The sequence below is a fragment of the Mesoplodon mirus genome (assembly GCF_964341445.2).
Source record: "Mesoplodon mirus genome assembly, chromosome: X".
Classification (NCBI taxonomy): Eukaryota; Metazoa; Chordata; class Mammalia; order Artiodactyla; family Ziphiidae; genus Mesoplodon; species Mesoplodon mirus.
In genome coordinates this window covers 6772643-6789049 of record NC_138981.1, presented here as the reverse complement: position 1 = coordinate 6789049, position 16407 = coordinate 6772643, and the positions used below count along the sequence as shown (strand labels likewise).

General features: G+C 53.6%; 1 protein-coding gene across 4 annotated transcripts in view; it reads right to left on the bottom strand.

Moving 5' to 3' along the window:
• Nucleotides 1–16407, bottom strand: part of TBL1X (transducin beta like 1 X-linked) — a 224290-nt gene that overhangs the window by 9771 nt on the left and 198112 nt on the right. For all 4 annotated transcript variants that reach the window (XM_082610656.1, XM_082610657.1, XM_082610655.1 and 1 more), the window contains 8 exons: nucleotides 15193–15338; nucleotides 11774–12023; nucleotides 9602–9734; nucleotides 9095–9236; nucleotides 8003–8066; nucleotides 7786–7883; nucleotides 5446–5506; nucleotides 813–934 (listed from right to left, as the gene is read on the bottom strand). In XM_082610656.1, the coding sequence (XP_082466782.1) occupies nucleotides 813–934; nucleotides 5446–5506; nucleotides 7786–7883; nucleotides 8003–8066; nucleotides 9095–9236; nucleotides 9602–9734; nucleotides 11774–12023; nucleotides 15193–15338 (1016 nt within the window). The remainder of the gene's footprint in view (nucleotides 1–812; nucleotides 935–5445; nucleotides 5507–7785; nucleotides 7884–8002; nucleotides 8067–9094; nucleotides 9237–9601; nucleotides 9735–11773; nucleotides 12024–15192; nucleotides 15339–16407) is intronic.

The window sequence follows — 16407 nt, the reverse complement described above, 5'->3', positions numbered from 1 at the left end:
ACTATAATCTTTAAAAATTTGAATCGCTATGTTGTACACCTGAAACTTATATAATATTGTAAATTAACAATACCTTGATAAAAAAGATTAATTAATTAAAAAAACGAATTCAGTGAGAAGTCAGCTGGTGTCTTGAGTTTCTTGGATTGAATGTTGACGTTTTCCACCCAATTTAGGAAAATTTGGCAAAATCATCGTGTCAAATAATTTTTCTGTTCCATTCTCTTGTCTTCTCTTTCCATTACACATATATGCTACAGTGCTTCACACTGTCTTGTAGGTCATTAAGCCTCTATTCATTCATTCATTCAATCTTTTATCAGTTCTTCAAATTGGCTAGTTTCTATGATCTCTCTTCAGGTTTACTAACCGTATTTCTGCAATCTCTCCACCATCCATTAAGATCTTCACTTCAGACGTTCTACCTCTCGATTCTGAGATTTCCACTTGACTGTTTTAAGAACAGTCTTCCTTCCTCTGCTACCCTTGCACATCTATTCACTCATTACAAGCAGCCTTTCCTTTATTTCCTCATAGAGTCGAATAATAGCTACTTTAAAGGCTTTCCCGCAAAATCCAACATCTGGCTCATGTCAGGTCACTTTTTTTTTTTTTTTCCCCCACTGCCTGCCCAGATGGATAACTGGGTTAGCCCATCACCTGAGATAGCTACAGCAGCCCAAGGAGCAGTGGGCTGCCCAAGAACTGGTCTGCAGTCACAGCATCCTTTAACCCTTGGCAGAGGGGAGCCAGCTCCCAGCTCCCAGCACATCCACAGGAACCCGAGCCCCACGGTCGGAACGTGCGCTTACTGTGTGTCCCTGGAACGTTTTGACCGGGCGGTCACAGCCGAGCCTGCAGACGTGGATGCACATGTCTGTGCTACAGGAAGCGAAGGTGGTGTTGTTCTGCCAGTCCACGTCGAGAGCAGGGGCTGTGGAGCAGCAAACGGTCGGGGGGAACATTTGCGTTTAGCAGTCGTGCACAGAGCTCAGGTGACTCAGAAGTAAGAGCACAGTCAAGAAGCCTAAGGACGAGACACAGCAGCACCCCCAGTGGGAACACCGCCTCTGTCCCTCACTCCCTTAGAGTCTGTCCTTCGCACTTGGAGGGACACCCAGAGGCCTCCGGAGCGAGACCCCGTGACACCTCAGGTGCCGTAAGCGCAGTCCCTTGCTCCCCCGGCACAGGGGAGACACGGTAGGGGAGAAGCACGCCGTCTTCTCCCGCACCTTGCCGCTCCCGGGAATATCACTGTGCTGGGCTGATCGGATTTGTTTTAGATAGAGAGGAGAGGAAGATTTCATATCCTATGTTCAGGGTATCCGCACTGAGAAAACCTCCCACAGGGACTTCCCTGGTGGTCCAGCGGCTAGGACTCTGTGCTCACTGCCGAGGGCCCGGCTTCCATCCCCGGCCGGGGAACTGAAAGCCCACAAGCCACGTGCCGCAGCCCCCAAAAATCCCCCACCACACAATTAATGCCTTCCACCAACTGGAGGATGCTTATCGTTGACAGGAACCCCTGAGGGGACACAAGTGACCTTACGATGAACACTGCCTCTGGCTCCTGGGCCTTTCTCAGGGGCAAGTGGCTCCAAGAGCTCTGTGAGGTTTGGGGGATGGTGACGGCCCTCTTTCCTTCTCCCAACCTCCCCAGGAGACTACTCAGCATCTTTGTTCTCTCCACACACTTCCTTGCTTCTGGGCAAACAGAGGGTTAAGTCCTGCAAGCCCCCGGTGAGATCTTCATCGACGGATCGACCCCCTAACCATGTCCCACGTGTGCTTCTTACAGGCAGGTCAGCACTGAACTGGGAGAAGAATCCAGCTTCCTCAGGATACGCTAACTCGGACCGCCCCCTCCCGTGCTCAGCCTTCAAGTACGAGGTGCACCCGTGCACACGCGCCAGCCTTCCACAGCTGCAGGGCCGGGTCCCCTCAGCTCCCCTGTCCAGCTCTGTCCCCACACAGAGGCTATGGGTGGGAGGATCTGGCCGGGAGGCAGCACTGGCTTTTTCAACAACCCAGGGCGTGCATCTGTGTGTGTCACACCCCCTGCAGAGCGGTTCAGCACGGGCCCCCGGTTTCTGCTACATTTCCCGCTTGTGCCCAGTGGAACAAAGGAACCGGATCCACTTGGTCAGGACGTTCCCGGGAGCCAGGGAGCAAAGAGCAAAGCCGCAGCTGCTGCCGTTGACGACACTGCAGGAGCCAAACCCCGAATTCCTGGGCCAGCCTCTGCAGTGGGGTGTGCAATTAATACGCCTGGAAGAGGGACCATCTGGCGGGCGTTTCAGGGGCTGGTGACCAGCACCTGGCCGTAAGAATTACCGTGCGCTGAACCCCTGCCATCTGAACGGAGGATGCTGTGTACTCAGGCGTCCGGCCCCATTCTGCGTCGACGGTGCTGCCAGGACCCTGCCCTCCCCCAGGAGCTCACCATCCAGTGTGGGTGGGGCCAGGTAACGGGGCTAAGCTATTCTGGGGGTCTGTGTGGCCTCCCTGCCCACACTTGGCCAATGATGTTTGACCGTCAGCAGCACTCTAGGTACAGCCAAGCATTACTACTTCGCTTTAAAAAAAAAAAAACTTTTAATTTTGAAATGCTTACAGAATCGCAGGACGCCGCGAAGATGTAATAGAGAGGCCCCACGCTGTACCCTTCCCCCGCTGGTGGCATTTTATGCCCCTACAGTACAACGCCCAGACCCAGAAGGTGAATGGGCGCCACGCGTGTGCAGTGCTGCACTGTTCGATCACGTGCGCAGGCCTGCGCAACGACCACCGCAGTCAAGATCCAGAACCCTGTTCCATCGCCACGAGGACCTCCCTCTGCCACGTCACCAGCACACCAAGCCCCCCCTGGACCACCCCTCAACTCTGGCTCCACATCTAAAATTTCGTCATTTCGAGAATGTTATGTAAATGGCATCATCCAGCATGTGACCCTTGGAGACTGGCTTTTTCCACGCAGCAGCGGACGCACCCCGCCAGGCCTTCAGGGCGAACACCTACGGGTCAAGGCGGTTTCACAGATCCACCCATCAAACGCTAAGGAAAGGTGCCCCTACCGCTCTCCCTGCCTGTGCTTCATCCTGAAAAACAGCGCCCTTTCTTTCCATCTTGGACAGTCTCTACCACACCGCTTGACACTACAGAGAAAGGGCAAATAACACACGGAGCTTCCTGACCCAGCAATGGGATATGGGTCGACCTCGTGGGCAGCAAAACCGCAGGTGAGAAGCTCCCTCAGGACACAAGAGACATGTGGTCTGCGGGATGGAAAGCCACTCCATGGACCTTGGCAACGCTCTGGGAAGCCTTGGTACACGAATTCTTAAGATAAAACTGTTAGACGAACCTTACTGATGGTTATTTTGGGCAAATCATTCTCTGAAAAACAGAAGCCAGAGCTCTCTTCATCACAGATATCCCCCCGTCACGTGAGCACGGACGCCAGCACACCTGGTATTCTGCGCCTCTGCCCTGTCACTGCATCCGTCCTGACAGCAAAGGTAGGGATGGGCTTGGGACTTATGCCAAACTCGATGGACATCCACCAGACTCACTGGCTTTGGGCTGCAGAGTCTACAGCACAGATGTCTGACATGGAGATGACACACACAGATCAAAACCTGGAGACTGGGTTGCCCGGGACTGGGGAAAGGGGGAATGGGGAGTGGGTTCTTAGTGGGTAGGGGTCTCCTGATGGGAGGACAGAAATGCCGTGGAACTAGACAGTGGGGAGCGCTTTGTATATTCTGCCTGGTCCAAGCACACCCACACAGAGACACGCACAGGCACATACACACACAGACACACACAGACACAGGTTGGGATGCCAAGCTGCCTGCTCTTGGAGCCCTGTCCACTTCCTCGTGGGGAAATATATTCTATAAAACGTTCACCAACTTCCACATCATCAGTGGCATCAGATTAAAGCAACAAGAAACTTCACTGGCGGCCCGAGCAGGTGTCTCCGGTGTGGTCCCAAGCACAGCCGTGGAAGAGACGGGCTGCCTCTGCAGGGGAGCGGGGTGCAAACCGGCACCTCCCCGGTCTGCCTCCGTCAGGAGGGAATGGAGTGCCGCGTGGAGTGACAGACGCTGGCGCCCACGCATTTGTCACAGTCGTGTCAAAGCCTTGTCAGGACCTTTCCTCATGGTCTGCTCCCTGCAAGACCATGTATGTCCCCCGCGTGGAGCCCTCCCTGGGCATGGCGGAGATGCACCGTCTTGGGGATTCCTCGGGGCCAGTCCTCTGGTTCAGACCATCACCAGGCACCCAGAAATACCCAGCAGGAAAGACCCTCGGATCCCCTCCTGAACACTGTCCCGGGGCCACCTGACACAGTAAACGTCCACCCTGTACACTCAGCGACTCCCTCTCAGTGGAGCAGGCGCCTCTCGGGAAGGGAAGCAGCATCCGCCCCCTGCCGTCGACTTCAAGCCAGCTTCTCCTGACAGTGTATTCGTCTCCACCTCTGTCCTAAGGTAAGAGACCACGTCTAACAACAGGACTGAGTCACATGGAACGTGAAGCATCAGGTGGGAATCTGGGAACCTGGACTCCCTAGACCCCCAGCTGCCCCACGTGGCCTGGTGAGGACCCGACACACACAGCGACGTGTGTGGTCGAGAACAGCAGCTACCCATCCGAGCAGGCAAGACCACTGCAGGCCTGACACTGCTCCCTGCAGGAAGCCGTGGCGGCAGGGATGGCATTGGCCCAAGCCTGGGAATTCGGATTTCCCAGCATGTCCTAACCGGTAAGAACGGCTTCTGGGCCTCCACTGTCTGTGCAAACAACGTGGTTTACGCTGAATCCCACGCGCCTCCTGGGAGTGCAGAATTCGGGTGCAGGCAGGCACAGGGTGCCTACTAACCAGAAATGCTGGGCACCAGCCTCCGCTGACTTCACACGACCTTTCACACGCACGATCACCGCATGCTTCCGGGGGAACCCAGCAGGTCCTACGCGACCCCATCAGGAGACAACCTTTGGAAGGTCTGGATCTCGCCCCACGTGCCTTTGCGCTCTGCCGACACTGCTCTGGATCCTTTTACTGTAATCCATCTGAGCTATGAACTCAACTGCACGCCCTGGGGGTCCTCCCGGGTGAACTGCGGAAGCTGGGCGAGGTCTTAGGGACGCCCCCGACCCAGCGCCCTTAGGGCAGCAGCAGACAGGAGCCCACACCAGTTCTGGGGCTGGTTCGCAGCTTTGTCTTTAAACTTTTGAGCAAACGAGCGCTGAGGGTATCGTACGTTGGAGACCTCTAGAGCAGTGCTTCCTGTGAGAAGGGTTTCCTCGCTACCAGCTATATTCCATGCACGCCATCCTGTACACATTCACCATTACTTTAAGGGACACTTCCTAGGACTCTGAGTCATTATTTTTGAATGACAAAGAATAAAAAGGGAAATTTTTAAAAATACTCACCGGAATGAAACGGAAACTGCTGTTTGGCCTCTCCTGTGTGGGCATCCCAAATTATTGTGGTCTGTGCTCCGCAAAAAAAAAAAAAAAAAAAAAAAAGTTAGTTACTATTCTTCTTGCAAAGTTTCCTCTAGAAAAATTTATGATACAAGAAAATGCAGTGAGTCCCTCTTTTTTCTAAAGCAGCACTGTCCAATAAACAGTATATAAATAGCATGCAAGTCACACAGCAAGTTTAAAATGTTCAGTCACCACACTAAAAAATTAAAAAAGAAACCAGTAAAACTAATTTTAACAATAAAGTTTATTTCACTCCAGCAGGGCGAAAATATTATCATTTCAACATAAGATCAACATACTCATATCAACAAGATATTTGGCATTCTCTTTTTCACCCGTGTCTTTGGAATCCTGGGTGTGTCTTACACACTTAACGATCCAGAGGGTCACACTCATGAAGTTGGCCACACGCACTGGTTATTCCACCAGACACAGCAGCTGTAACTGATACTCACGAAACTACCAGTTTTGGTGGGAAATCCCCCTTATCCCCAAACATGAAAAGCTATTGAAAAAACTATAACGATAAACACCTTTTTGGCACTTTTCCCAATGAAAAGCTGCAGAAATGAGTATTTCTGAAAATTCCCCTGACCGTCACTCCATGAATTGGGATCACTAGACAGAGTAGAGAATTGGGTTACACTGGGGTCTGGCACTGATTTATGGGTCTATATGTAAGGAGGAAAAAAAAAATGATCTCCTCCCCGGAAAACAAAGTAAATCACAAATGCTTAAGAACGTACTAAAGTTGGGAGGCACTTAGGGAAGAAGGCATCTGGCAGCTCGATGAAGACCACGGGAATTAGTTCTTCATCTACTGGAATTTTCAACTCAATCGGAACCTTTACACCTCCCTGTCAATGACGTTTAATAAAGATTTTCCTTTAAGAAGAACTAGTTCTATTTCGTATCAACAGCAGTAATTTTCAGAGGAAATACTCAGAGCAATGAGTATCTCTGAAACTTTCGGCCAGCTCTAGACCAATTAACCATTTTTTTTTTTTTTAGGCCGCGCTGCAGAGCTTATATAGAATCTTAGTTCCCCAACCGGGAACTGAACCCGGGCCCTTGGCAGCGAAAGTGCGGAGTCCTAACCACTGGACTGCCAGGGAATTCCCAACAATTTTTTGTTTGATGGAGTATAACTTTTTTTCTTAATTGAGCCACTCACAAATCTGGCAAGGCAGAGAACATATAAACCCTTCCACAATTCTGATACAATTTCACCTACTACATCAATAATTGTAACAACTTGTTGATGTTTTAATGTTAAATATACACTGGGCAAAAGAAAGTATTCCTTAGGCAAAAGCTTTCAAGAAACTGAAACACATTTTAGCCACTTTGGGTTAAGCACGCACTGAAGGTCAAAGCCAACATCCCTAAATTACATTTCCTCCCTGAGAATATATCACTTTACAGAACATGACTATTACTCCTGCCATGGTTGACTAATCATGGCAGATAGGGTCTGACTCAGAGGCTACTAGAATTCCAAATGTGCATTTCCACTAACCATCCAGTTCATCGCCTGGCAGAAACAGAAGATAATCAGGTAGAAAATCCACAATGATTATAAAAAACGGCCTCAGGGACAGGGAGGGCCTGCAGATGCAAAGAATTCTCTGGAAGAGTGTGAAAGCTAAAGGGCAGTTGTCATTGGCGTCCAGGGCCTGAGTTCCAATCCGACTTTATACCAATGTGTCCCGAGGCAAATTAGTGAAGTTCTCTGGGGCTCCATTTCCCCCTCTGTGAAATGGGCCGCATCAGCCCAGAGAGCCCAGCCCCTCGCATGGGCATCTACCTTACTCCTGCTCTCAGGGAAGCCTGTGGTCTACAGCGCGAAGCAACAAGTCGTCAGACTAGGAAAACAGAAGCCTGGGGAGAGAAAACCGTTTGTGTTCCTAAAATCACTCTGGGGGGTGTAAGTTTATGCAGAGGTCACCCCACGCCAGTGGGCTTCTTCAAGCAGTGGACAAACGCAATTTGGGGATTTTCTTCTTTCTATCAGTGAACTATGAACCTCAAAGTAAAAGGTGTGACGGGCCGGGGGAGAGCTTTGATCAAGGTCTGTAGAGCAGTCTACAGCACATTAAGACACAATGTGCTATAAACGAACACTAAGATCAAAACCACAGAAACAAACAAAAGAGATCCTTCTGATTTCTTAACGGGAGGCCGAATTCTCAGAATTCATAGAAAGCACGATGTTACCTGAGATTAGACATAAATAAGCATCTACAGATCACAGCAATGTATGTATCTTAAGCAGACACTCACTTTGTCTACTCCGGCACTCAAAATGTAATTCCCCTTCTTGTTCCATTTCAAGGCAAAGATGGGGCCTTTATGTTGGCCTAAGGTGCTGGCCAGGTTACCTGGTACGTAAAACACAAACACAGCGAGCAGGGTGACTTCCGAGCCTCAGTCTGTTCACTGGATGATGACAAACCCAGCACCTCCTCTCCGACCCCAACACAAGGGAGTCCGGACTTACCATCTTCCGTCCATATTCTTGCAAAACCGTCATAGGAACCTGTAGCCAACAGCGTGCCGTCACTCTGCAGGCCAGGGAGAAACACAGACCAACAGAAACAGCTTAGCAGAGGCAGCACTGGAAAAGAGCCCCTCTCATTAGCCCCGGGCTGGAGCACCCGATGTCAACGACAGGTTCCCAGTCACGAGACTCCCCAGTCCCGCTGGCCTACTTTATAGCTCGCACTGCCGTCCTATTAAATAAAATGTGCGACCAAACAGGCTCCCCGCATACAACCAACAAGGAGGCGAGGGGGCAAGGAAAACACATGGCAACCCCTCAGCACTGACGACGTCCATTAAAAATACTGTACGGGGCTTCCCTGGTGGCGCAGTGGTTGAGAGTCCGCCTGCCGATGCAGGGGATGCGGGTTCGTGCCCCGGTCTGGGAAGATCCCACGTGCCGCGGAGCGGCTGGGCCCGTGAGCCATGGCCTCTGAGCCTGCACATCCGGAGCCTGTGCTCCGCAACGGGAGAGGCCACAACAGTGAGAGGCCCACGTACCGCAAAAAAAACCCAAAAAACAAAAAATACTGTACAAAAAGTTATCGTGAGACTCCTGGAGACTTAGGTGAGCTCTTAAAAATATGTGCAAATAGAGACGAGTGGTGAAATGACAGAATATGCATAAACATGATAAAGGGCAAGCAAATCAAAAGATGTTCCAATCAAAAAAAAAAAAAAAAAAAAAAAAGAAAGAGTCAGAGAGCTGTGTCTCTCACGTATTAAATGCACGTAGCATAGGTGCTGAAGCCTCAGGGTGGAAAGTCAACTTTCCTTCCTGACAACTCACAGAGCACCAGCAGAACGGGTTCCCTGATAAAATCACGAGACAGACTCCATCCTGCCAACGTGGGGCTACTGAATACCCAGCTAGAGGTCCGCCCACACGGAGGGCCTCGGGAGGAGCGCTCAGAAACGGACGCCAACCCCCCAGGGTGGGCTGACCAACAGTACTGCCCCCTTCCTGCGTCTGCCCGGCTCCGTCAGCATCACGGCGGCCCTCGCTGTGGTGTACACGTGTTCGAGTGTCTGGGCGGTGGCGGAGGCTTACGTTCCAGTCCAGCGAGGTCACGTCTTTGTTACTGGGGACGTCGTGCCCCCCCTCCCGTATACAGTGCCTCAGCACGAGCTGCGTGGAGCCCCCGTTGCTGTTTTCGTTGAGGTTCCATATCCTGGCGGTTGAATCTCCAGATCTGCGCAAGGAACACACACAGCATTCAGCTTCCGGTCCCAGGCCCAGCAATGCGCACTGCTACTTGCTGTCTGGCTAGGTCGGGCATCCTCGGCACGGGGTCCTCCGTCCTGACTCACAGTGGTTTTCTCTTCCCGACCTTTTTTGCACTTAGTAATTTGAAATGTCTGTGCATTGCTCCCCACCCCGCTGAGAAAACGGCCGGACCGGGCACTTCTGCACAGCCTGCGGAACTCGGGGCGCCCCCAGCCCTGGTCTGCACTCACTGGGAAGATGCCACCAACGAGGTACGGCGGGGGAACACGTGTCCTGTGAGGGAGAACTCAGACAGCCAGACCCTGGGCACCCCCAGCCGGACACCCTTACCCGGAAGCCAGGAGATCACTGACAGGGTTCCAGGCACAGATGAACACCTCAGACTCATGGCCCCGAAGGACTGTGGCTTTGTTGGGTGGAATCTCCACGTCCCCATCTATTTCCATTGGTTTTGAATGATTATCTGCCACAGGAAACAGGAAAAGACACAGGTCTGACGGATACCGAGGAAACAGCCTCAGGGCACGTGGGTTTTACAAACAACCTCCTCTGCCGTCACCCACGACGTTTACAACCAAATCATGGGTATTGTGTAATTTAGTAGATAGGTGACATTTCTTCACAGTCTCCAAATTTGATAGAGGAATAAAAACTGGTATTTATTCTTTATAACTAGGGCGAGGCTTATTTCTAACAACAGCCGGAACAAGACTGGACAGAAAAGATAACAGCCAGCTGGCTCGTGAGCAGAGCCGGAAGGTTCCTTCTCTTGACAGGACAACAGATCTTCCCTGGAAGCACCCTTGTGAGCGGCTTATCTGTGATGCTCCTTATCTGTGAAGCTACCACGGGGGTACGCCATCATCCTGCCAGAAGGCTTGCCACCCTAAACCCCTCTGCCTTCAAACACCCTCAGAGGCTTGGGACTCCAGTGCTGTTTTCTGACTGGAGGCATCTGCATACCATGCTTTTCAAGCCAAGCAGAACCACCAGGCTTCTGAACCCAAGCAGTCCTCCTTCCAGATGACCCATAGGGTCCAGGCTCTGGAAGGGTGACAAGCCACGCTAAGTGCCACCCAGAAGAGATTCCCCCTGGAGAGTGGCCGTTTCCCCCCTATGTGGCACAAGAAAAAAGATTCTTGAAGATTAGAATGAAGTATCACTTCAGAGGCTACATTCAGGCCACAGCCTGCCTTGTAGCAAGATGGGAGCAAAGAGCAGGTGGGACTAGTCTCAGGGACAAAGTGAGAGTCGGAAACCACTGGACGGTGTACGTGGGATGGGGCGCCGGCCAGCCCTCAGGTGAAAAGTAACGCCCAGGGACTCCTGAAACAAAGGCTACCTGCCTGCCAGCCACCAGCGTTCCTTAAGGCACACAACGGTCTCCACGTGGCCACACTCTCCTAGAGGTTAAGATTTAAAATACACGGTGCAATTTATAAGTTTGCAAAATTTCTGTCTCGGCAGATATACGGATTTCTCAGAGCTCACCAGTTACGATCACTGCCTGGGGCGGAGACTAAGAAGACAAGGACACGTACCTCCTTCCTGTTTTCTTTATTTTGGGCGCCTTGAGGGATGTACCCCACGGGAGTGGGCAGCCCGTAAGGGATCCGTGGGTACAAGCCACCTATTTTTTCTTCTTCTTTCCCTGTCCCGTCATTTTGGACCTCGTTAACAGTGATCACGGGGCCTGCCGGCGGGAGGTCTTTACACCTGACGCTAGACAGATGGGCTTTAAGCCACCCTGCTGTAACATGACCCGCAATGCAGCCTGCCCTGGCTTCCCGCGCAGCGCTGGGAGCTGCATCTCGACTCTAGCAGGAGAGGGCCTGTGCCGGGGCGGGGGAATGAGCTGCCCCCGCGGGGGCGGCACGGCTGCTCAGAGGGAAATGATTTTCAGAAGAGGAAGAACACACACGCGTGCACACAGTCACACGCATGTGCGCAATGCACACACACACTCTGAGCTTAGACCTTGAAGCTGTCTCCGAGTTGATAAGCCGCATGTCAAAGTTCCGGCAGGTTCCCTGGGTAAAGATTCACGGTCTCCGACTTGTCTGCCAGACACTTTAGGGCCATTACCTAATGGGGACCCTGATGCAACCACCAAATAAGACAGCACTTGCTGCCTGGGCCGGGTGCCCTGTCAGTGACCGTGAGCTCCGAGTGTTAGGTCAGAGTTTGTCCACGAGGCCGGAGGACGGCGCGGGGGCCGCCTTTCTGTGCCGGACAGTAATCACCAGGTGGAACAAAGGAGTTCTCAGAGCAGCACAATCTCCTAAAGCTGAGGACGTGTAAGTAAAGGACGCTGTGTCCAAGGATCTCAGTGAAAAAACCCAAAGCACGAAGCCCTCCCAGCCACAGAGTAAGCAAACCCTAGACACTGACGCACACACACCGCCCAGCAGGCAGGCTGGAAGGAGCCTGCGGGGCTCGCCCCGGACTCAGAGACCAGAGAGAGGCTGCCAGGAGCGCGAAGCTCTGGAGCCCCGCACTCACTTATCGCGTGTGCTCCGTTCTCTTCCCCGTTCACCGTGGCCTCGCCGTTCTTTGGTGGATTCTGCTGGGAAACGGCCGCCGTGGCCGCCGGGGCTACCGCCGCCGCCGCCGCCGCCGTGGCCGCCACGCTGGCCTGCTGTTGCGCCAGCTTCTCCCGGAACGCCTGCTGCCGCGTCTGCACCACGTCGGGCATCACCGCGTCAATCAGGGACAGTGATTCTATCGGGCGGCCGTCGAACACCGTGCCGTCCTGCGGACAGAGCCCAGGCGCAGACGTCAGCCCCCGGCGAGACGGGCGCGCGTCGGGGACACACACGCGGGCTCCCGGGAGCCGCGCCGGGCCGGGCGTCCTGAGCCAGGGGAAGGGATCACGGAGTGGGCAGGCGGGTAGGGGCTGGCAAGAGCGAGCGTCCGCGGAGGGCCCGGAGTGCCTGCCACTGCCAGGGGCACCCAGCACTCGGCAGATGCCAACCTGAACGCGGACACTTCCTGTCACGACGACAGGGCTACCCCTGACGCACTGCTCCTCAACAGGGGGGTGATTTTACCCCCTCGGGGGACATTTGGTCAAGTCTGGAGGCATTTTTGGTTGTCACGACTGTGGAGGTGCTCCCGGCATCTAGTGGGTGGAGACCAGGGATGCTACTCCACACCCCCCAGGGCCCAGGACGGCCCCGTAGCAAGGAATGATCTGGCCCCCAAGTGTCAAGAGTGCCGAGGGTGGGAAACCCCGCCCAGGCGCTCTGACAAGTGTGGAACCACTCCCCTTTGACGGGACAGATGTATCTTCGGAGACGGCAAGCCCAAATCAGACATCCCTGCACCGCTCACGATCCGATTCCTAATGCATCTGTCCGTCTGATGTACTAAAACACACACATCTGCTGCCATCTGAAATGACTTCCTGGGATCAGGGCACAGACTAACACAGCCACGACACTCTAACCACAGCACTGTTTCGTTACACTTCCTCTTTCCCGAACTTCCTTTGAGTCTCTGGCTTCCATAGATGATGAAAACATTTCCAAACACACTGAGCACCACGGGAGACAGTTCTTTCCTTAGAAAGCGCTCCAAAGATCAGTCACATGAAACTCAGAGCCTCTCAGTGTGTCTACTGGATGTGCAAACCCGTTTTAGCCTGTTTTCTCCTAAATTAGGAAGAACTGAAGGACCTAAGTTTCAGCAACACAGTGTGTGAATGAAACATCACCCCGGCTGACTACAGGTTACTATACAATATTTGAAAATAAGGGAAACAATATAAAATGACACAGAACATGGGAAAAAGTAGCCAGTCACCTCATCAGCTGCCCGGGTTCCAGCCACGGAGGGGCCAGTGCTGACCAACTGGTCAGCCCGCTTCTACGTCACCTTCCTTCTTCGTATATTCAAGCCCCAAATGGATGATGATTTTGCAAAAGGTTGTAACTGCCCAGGGTGACAAAAAACCTTCTAGTTTAAGCTCTAAAAGCACACTGTCTCACTTTTAACTACCCGAAACCTAAGGGACAAATGAGACGACCTTTCGCTCTCCTCTGGACACACTGGACTTTGAATGGCCAAGAAAGAGAAGGTATGGGGGCTCCTCCGCAGATGAAAGACGTGGAAACTGGGGCAGGGGGCACAGGGGCAGGGGGAAGGGAAATCCAATCTCACTCAGCATCACACAATCTGAGAGCTGGTGGGGCCTCTGGGGTCCTGTAACCCTATCCCCACACTTGTTTGTTTTGTGGAAAGAGAGACGCAGAGAGACGCGACGGGGCCTCAAGTTGCTGGTGGAAGATCCCAGGCACCCAATGTAAGACAAGGAAAGAGGAGACTGCCCGTTGTTAGGCAAGAAAGAGCACAGGGTAGGCGGACACTCAGGTGTTTTCAAGGATGTGGGGTTTTGGAAAACAGCAGAGGAATACACGTGACAGAACACAAGATACACTCCTTCCGTAGTTTTAAAAGCTGAAAAGAAAGTGGAGTTAAATGCTATGCATAAGACAGGCTTGTGAGGGAGACTCAAGAGGGAAGAGATATGGGGACATATGTATATGTATAACTGACTCACTTTGTTATACAGCAGAAACGAACACAGCATTGTAATGCAATTATACTCCAATAAAGATATATATATAAAAAAAAGGCTTGTAAGGGTGAGAGCAGTCCAGAGGGAGAGGGGATGGAGGGAACTGGAAGGGTTCAGGAAGACGGGCCCGAGGGTGGTGTGACCTGGGAAGGGGACACTTGGTGGTAAAGAGGGGCACGTGGGCAGTGGACGGCGTCAGCCGTGCAGGACGGACCGTGACAGAAGACGGGAAGTTGGTGCAAAGCAGTGTGCCACACCGTGGGGGGAGACACGAGGGCAGAGAGAAGGAGAGAGGGCGGGAAGTGTGGTGAAAATCAGAGGGGCTCAGGCCGAGATGCAGGGGAGGCCTCGGGCCTCTTCACAGGACGATCCCAAGAGCAAAACAGAACAGGGGAGAGGGGCACTGTGTTCAACCAAAAGAGCCCATTTAAACATTGGTATGACGTTGGCCCAAGGACTCACTGGGCCCCAATCTATAAAGAGGGAGGGGGACACTGGGCCCCCATCTATAAAGAGGGAGGGGACACAAACAAATTGGAGTGACTTGAATGTATAATTATGGATACAACTGCCGCCTTCCCCTGCAGCTCTTCAACGAGTAACAAAACCACCCCCTGGAATCCTCTCGGACGCAACAGTCCTCATCTATCCTCCGTGGCCTCTGGCTGTGCCCTCTATCGGGTTCACACGAAACACAGATTCTAGGCAAATGTTTCCCAGGATCCCTCTTCGACTGAACTGCTCAAACTATTCCAGGGGGGAGGGCATGTTCTGTGCACGTGCAAGGCCCACACCTGTCCTGAAGGACCCCTGACCCTTGAACAACACAGGTCTGAACTGGCTGGGCCCACTATATGCAGATTCTTTTTTCCAACATGTTTACTACTATGTTGACCATCCGCGGTTGGCAGAATCCGCGGGTGTGGAATCTGCGGATGCAGGAGGGCCAACTGCGGGACCTGAGCACTATGGCTTTTGGTACCCGCGGCAGGTCGCGGAACCATCCCCGGTGCGTACCCAGGGATGCCTGTATAAAGCAGCTGCAGATCTGCTGCGTGGTTTTCCCACTGGGCAACGTAGTGTGACTTCAGTCAACAGCTGGCGATGTGCACATGGATATGGAAAACCACACACCCAGCTAAATAAAGGGCCTCGGAAGATTGCTCCTTGGGTGCAACAGAAGCGCCGTCCCCCACTGGAGAAAGTATCTACCGCAGAGAGATAAGGAACCCTAACCGACCGTGAGAGACGGCGGGGAGCCGTGTGCTAAGGGGGCGCGTCTTCCCGGCGCGGGCACGCTCCGGCGTCTGTGTGGCTCGGCCCCGCCCCGCGGTGCACGTACCTCGTTGATGCTGATCTCCGCCTCCACATACTGCAGGCCCTTCTGCAGGATGGAGATGAGGGCGGCCGGCGGCACTAGAGTCCCGTTGATGTTGGACTGGCTTATGTGGCTCTCGATACCGAACGTGAAGGCCGAGTGCGAAAAACCTGCAGCAAGACAGGGAGGCCAGCGTTCCGTGAAGCCTGGACCGAGGGCGGAAGGCACAGCCACTGAGACCGAAAAGGTGGCACCGCTGATGTCAGACGCGCTTAAGAGCGGAAGGGATGTGGCCGTAGGATGCCCGGCCTCTGACGTGGGGTGTCGCGGGCAGGATCCGGCAGAGAGAGGGAGAGATGCAGACGGAGGCAGGCCTCTGCTTGTACGGGACGGGAAAACAGCTGTAAAGGTAGAGCCCTTCCCGCGTTATTAAAAGCCAAAGAGGCCCGTGTCTGCCCGGGTTCAAGGTTTCTGTAACAGAAGTCAGGCGGCAGGGCTCTCCGCCTGGCTTTGCAGGGCTCCTTCCAGAAGTTCAGGCTCGTGTCTGCCTGCACTCTCCTTGCAGGGCTCACGGCACATGGATCTCACCACCGACCGTCCAAAGAAAAAGAGGTGGGTCCGGACTCAGTGGTGTGGCCTTGGGTCCTTTTACCGAAAAACTGGGCGATGCCCCTGGCTAAGAGGTGCTGGGTTCCCCCCTTCCTCCCCTAGCACCCCCCACCAAGTGCCTCTGTAGGAAGCTGCTGACAACACTGGGCAAGTGAGAGGGGCTTGCAGATGAGGTGTGGATGGAGCTGCTTGGATGAAAACGTCGGGAGGCAAGTCAGGACGGTGACTGCAGGGAGCAAACAGTGCCTGTTTCAGTAAAGGAGGGCACAGGGCAGGAGGAGCCGGGGGTCCATGGGGGACGGGGGTGCGGGTCCGACGCACAGGCTGCCTTGTGCTCTGTCAGACCCTCACCTGCGTGGGTCCCGGGCAGCCCGCTCCCAAGCTGTCTCTGCCATGAGCGCCCTCCCATCACCCCGGGTCATGGTACACGCTGGCGGGGGGCTGGCGGGGGTCTCCCTGCGTCTCGAGCCGCACGCACGTTCATCAGCCCCGGCGGGGCCCCTGGCCTGCATCAGAGTCAACATCCTCAGGGCTTGTGCCTTTCGTTACCAAAACACAAGCAGCCTTTGCAGTGAACAAAACGCTCAGCAGGCGGGAATGTTCCCTCACGCGAGAAGAGCTCTGCCCGCA